We start from the raw sequence: 5,217 nt of genomic DNA on the forward strand, positions 1-5,217 counted from the left end.
GGCACCTTCATGTTAGGCTTGTTACGGACTGTCTTAACTTGGTTATGCAGGTTGCTGGAGCGGAAAAGGCGATCGTGTCTACTAGGTGTATTATCAAGGATAATAAGTCTATTGCGTCTAATTTTCATTGTTGCTCTCTTAGTTTCTGTCCTAGGGGAGTGAATAGGATAGCTCATAATCTTGCTCAGGAAGCTCTGTTGTAAGCTATGCTATTTATTGCTGTAAAAAAAAAATGTTTCTTAAATAGACCGTCTCATGAAATTCACACCTCTTAATTAATTGACATGTGCGTATATATTATAAGCACAAATATAAATCAAATTAATATTAAGACGGTCCAAAAATGTTTATCAATCATTTTATTCAATACATGACAAATACAATTTTGCAAATTGAACAACCTGACGTTAGCTTTAACATCAACATTCAATTTTATACAATGATGATTTTCATTAATATTTCAGTAGAGTAGTGCAACTCCCATTTTCATTCTATATAAGTTGAATTTACACTAACAAGCAAGCACACAATGGAACTTCAAACTCCATGGAATTTCGCATGTTGAAGTTTGTTGGAGAAAATCTAGGAAGCCATTAACGAAATACAAATTGTATCTTTTGTGTGAATTGTATTAATTAGTTCCTAAATTACCCTTTACTTAAAATTAGTTTGAAATTTAAAGTTTTATGGAGGGAGATGAAAAACATTAAATAATTAACAATTATATCCCCGGTGGCGCTCAAATTGAGAGCCACCGGTGGCGCCATCTCATTTTCCTTTTTAATTTACTCTTTATTAGGCGCCCTTTCATTTTCCCAAGGATAATTTCTCCAAAAAAATATATCATATGATAGGGCTATGACAGCCAAATTTAGATAAAAAAAATATAATACGTGAAAGATGCGTTTAAAAAATATGATATGATATAGTCATGAGTTATGACAGCTAAATTTGTTAATGAATTGGGACGGCCAAGCCAATAAAATGGGTGAAGAGTTGAAGACGACAATTTGGTATTCCACATTATTCTTATTATTGACTTTAATTCCAAGGCGAATAGAATAGATGGGTACACAAGTAGGATATGGAGAGCTTGATTCGCCATTACTCAGTTCAACTCAGCAGCTCCACATTAAAACAGGTCTGCTTGTATTCTATTTCATTAAATATCTTTTTTTGTTTTTTCAATCATTCATTCTTGATTTTGAGTTTAACAGGGAAACGGGTAATCTAATCGACCAAATTTGGCATTACTTGTTCATATGATGAGTCCCAATTATTTTTATAAAAGTTTTAATTAAACGTAAACAAATGATGTATGGTTAGACCGGGTAAAAGAGTCGGGTTGGTTCTAACCCGCTCATTTCGGGTTTCAAAGTTATTTCGGGCTGACTCATTTTCAGGTATGTTATTTTGATATATTGGTTTCAAAGTTTTAATTAAAGGTAAACAAATGATGTATGGTTAGACCGGCAAAAGCATTTAGGCGGGAAAATTTCCATTTTTCTTATTCTTTTAGTTTAAGCTGGTAACCAATATCAATGTGTACGGGCAGGGACAATATGGACAGCGATAGCACACATAATAACGGGATTGATAGGAGCAGGGGTGCTATCACTAGCATGGAGCGTAGCGCAACTAGGTTGGGTGGTTGGTCCTCTTGTTATATTTTTCTTTGCGGGAGTAACCCTCCTTGCCACCTTCCTCTTATGCGACTGCTACCGTACTCCTCATCCTGAGACTGGCCGCATTGTCAACTCTTCCTACTTAAAAGCTGTCAGACACTATCTAGGTATCTTCCTTTTTTGCCCTTAACTTTTATTAACATGTTGTACTTGTTGTCCATCTTTAGAAATGTTGTCCAAAATCTCAAATGTTTCTGGTTAATGTTCTTTTATTAATCACAATTCGTCCCTTTTCCTAAACTAGTTGTTCCTCCGCATGCGGAGCTCCAAGAACCACCTTCGTCTTGAAAATATTAAGCTTGCATATAACTCATAACCGATTTATTTTATATTTGTTTACATAACGATTGCCTTAGGTAGAAACTTTAAGGTAACAATTGATAATAATAGAACATTTTTGTTTAGCAAAACATTATTAGATAATGTGTGTTAAGAACCCTATTTTATCAAAGGCTATGTTTAGATAACAAAAGCCCTAGTTGTTAGGATGGACTATGTGTTACCGCATGGTACCTCATTTCCGTCACTTAATTTAGAGGTACGTATCAAGTTAAATGCAATTTTAATGTTAAACTTAAGAGTTACATGGCCACAATTTTTAATAACGCCTTGTCGTGATAGGTAAAGAAACACTATCATAAATTATTAGGTACAAAAATGTAACAAATTAGCAAAATCTGTGTAATTACCAGTTCTGAAATCATTACACATGGTGTAAAAATATTTCGCAGCTTTAAAATTTTCGCGATATACATTGCCGTGATAATTTCCTTCCCCTCCTCCCTTCTCTCTTGCCCCTCCACTACTACAAAACAGGCGAACGATGGAGAGTTTGGAAACTGTTCCCAAAATATAAACGAACCGTCGTATATATGGTATCAGAGCCAGTGTGACCAAAGGTCACGGATTCGAATCTTAGCAACCCCAATAACTCACGAAATGTAAATGTATGTATTGTTATAAAAGCATTTTTCCGTTTAATGGTTGACTACAAGATACCCCTAAAATCAATTGTTCTACAAATGCGCTAAATGCTAAAGTTTACCATTTTAGATATTATATTTTGGCTGTTTTAGTTGATTACTCATCCATAATACGTAGCGCCATCAATTTAATCCTTATTTTCTCATCAATGTACGCTTTTTTGTGACAATATGTAACCATTAGAAAACTCGAATTTGGATATTTAGGGTAATTTAAGAACTAATCTGGATTTTTAGAATATATCAGATGTTTCTTAAAAGTCGAGGGTATATGTTAGAATTTAGAAAAATACAGGGATACATTGTAGAAAATCCTAAAATTCAATGACTATAGGTTTGTTTTGAACAGGGCCAAGGAGTGAAAGCATATGTGGAGTGCTAGTGAAAGAGTCCTTGTTTGGCACTGGAGTTGCTTATACTATAACAGCGGCGGTTAGTGCGAGGTAATTAATTCATGAAGTTTATAGTCTTCAAATACGGAACTGAGTTATATGGTGGCCATTACAATTAAAACTAACATTTTACGAATATATATCTACTTTAATATTACCATAGGTTTGTATATTTCAAATTTACATGAGCTATATGGTGGCCATTACATTTAAAACTAAAGATATGAAAGTATGAAACACCCAAGTTTGCCTTAATTTTCTAATTATTCTTGCTAATTTATTGATTTTTGTGTTGGCAAAAAATCAGAACCATACAAAAATCAAATTGTTTCCGCAAAGAAGGGCACCAAGCTTCTTGCTCCTATGGCGACGACATGTACATAATATTGTTCGGATGCGTTCAAGTCATAACGTCTCAAATACCTGATTTTCACAACATGAAATGGCTATCTGTAGTAGCTACCCTAATGTCATTTGTTTACTCTACAATTGGTGTCGGCCTTGGTTTTAATAAACTCATAGGTGCTTCTCCTTTATTAGCTTATTTACTCTTTTTCATTAATCATGTTTAGTCGTCGTCTTCCAACAACGTCATTTACACTACTCCGGGTCTCAAATTCTCATTGTCGTTTTGTCTATGGCGCGAGTAAGGGAGATCAAATGTATGCGGTCTCACCCTGGTGCCAAAAATTTCTATATGATCACCTAAATGGAAGTTATGTCCAAAATAGCATTAACAACAGCATTAATAACACTTTATATTACAGTAGATGTACAAACAATCTGGTATATACCATGTTATTATATCACAAAAACTCCGGAGATACGGTCTCTCAATAGCGTTATTGAGAGACCTCTCACATGATGGAGTGAGGGACCTACTGAATTTCTTTTTCCCCTATTATGCAGTCATTTTCTGTTGATCACGCGCTATTTTAAGTGAAAGCACATGCAGCTTAGTCTTTTTTGTTGATTATGCTCTTTTGTAAAGAACATGGAGACTTTGGCTCTTATTCATTTTCTGTAATGGAAACTACAGAAAATGGAGAAATAAAGGGTAGCATAGGAGGAGTCCGAGTTTTGTCTAGTTTTAAAAAATGGAGCTTAATCTTTCAGGCCCTTGGGGATGTCGCATTTTCATTTCCGTTCATTACCATTGTTCTTGAAATACAGGTCAATTTTAAGAAACTAAAGTGCTTTAGAAAAATTGTCGTTATGATTCAACACACGCCTATTATCGTCAAGTTATAACAAATGTGAGATGCTTTGCCTGCAGGACACCTTGAAGTTCCCTGCTGAAAATAAAACAATGAAAAGGGCGACGTTGACTTCTGTTATGGTTGCCACTTTTTTCTTCTTTTGTTGTGCATGTTTTGGGTATGCCGCCTTTGGTGACGATGCGCCTGGCAATATCTTGACGGGATTTGATATCTATGAACTGTCCTGGCTCGTCAATCTAGCCAATGCATGTATTGTGGTCCATCTTGTCGGAGGATATCAGGTACTACATCCGTACAACTTAATAGTAGAAACAGAATCCTAAGTAAATTGAACAGTTTCCTAAATTGTGAGTGGTAAGTTATGAGAGATAATAGTAGAAACAGAATCCAGCTGGAAGTCAAGTAGTATTGTTTTCTCATCTACTAATGTATTTATGTTGTTGTTGTTGTAGGTTTTTAGCCAACCAGTATTCGCATCTGTAGAAGGATGGCTCGCCATGAAGTTTTCAAACAATAGCTTTGTGAATGATATACACTTAGTGAAGCTTCCTGTATTGCCTGCTCTGAAAGTGAACCTGCTTAGATTGTGCTTTAGAACGACGTATGTTGTTTCAACGACAGGGATCGCAATGCTTTTTCCGTACTTCAATCAGGTGTTGGGGGTGCTTGGGGCCTTCAATTTTTGGCCGTTGCTCATATATTTCCCTGTAGAAATGTACTTAGTTCAAAGAGACATAGATGTTTGGAAAACTAAAGGAATTTTACTTCGAGCTTTCAGCGGCATTTGTTTGCTTGTGAGTATTGTTGCTTTTGCTGGATCCGTCGAAGGCCTCGTGAGCGCTAAAACGGGGAAAAGTAAATTATAAATTTGCAATTCTTGTTAATGTAAAAAAGAATCATCAACAATTTATAAAGTTTCATTTTTCAACTTTACTAT

The 5,217-nt window shown here is 35.3% G+C and overlaps 1 protein-coding gene across 1 annotated transcript; it reads left to right on the forward strand.

Annotated features, from left to right (window-relative positions):
• Positions 1-931: 931 nt before the first annotated feature.
• Positions 932-5,217, forward strand: LOC141612295 (putative amino acid permease 7). The gene is made up of 7 exons (XM_074431034.1): positions 932-1,141; positions 1,556-1,792; positions 3,018-3,111; positions 3,368-3,582; positions 4,100-4,233; positions 4,337-4,561; positions 4,733-5,217. Exons 1-7 carry the CDS (start codon positions 1,066-1,068, stop codon positions 5,144-5,146), a joined length of 1,395 nt encoding a protein of 464 aa, XP_074287135.1. The 5' UTR covers positions 932-1,065; the 3' UTR covers positions 5,147-5,217.

This window comes from Silene latifolia, chromosome 11 (genome assembly GCF_048544455.1).
Source record: "Silene latifolia isolate original U9 population chromosome 11, ASM4854445v1, whole genome shotgun sequence".
Taxonomy (NCBI): Eukaryota; Viridiplantae; Streptophyta; class Magnoliopsida; order Caryophyllales; family Caryophyllaceae; genus Silene; species Silene latifolia.

What these genes read in the sequence shown, in the direction of transcription:
- LOC141612295 (XM_074431034.1), top strand. Translation starts at nt 1,066, where the DNA reads ATGGGTACACAAGTAGGATATGGAGAGCTTGATTCGCCATTACTCAGT. An exon ending in AGCTGTCAGACACTATCTAG is followed by an intron (nt 1,793 to 3,017) that starts GTATCTTCCTTT and finishes TGTTTTGAACAG; the next exon opens with GGCCAAGGAGTGAAAGCATA. An exon ending in CCATTGTTCTTGAAATACAG is followed by an intron (nt 4,234 to 4,336) that starts GTCAATTTTAAG and finishes CTTTGCCTGCAG; the next exon opens with GACACCTTGAAGTTCCCTGC.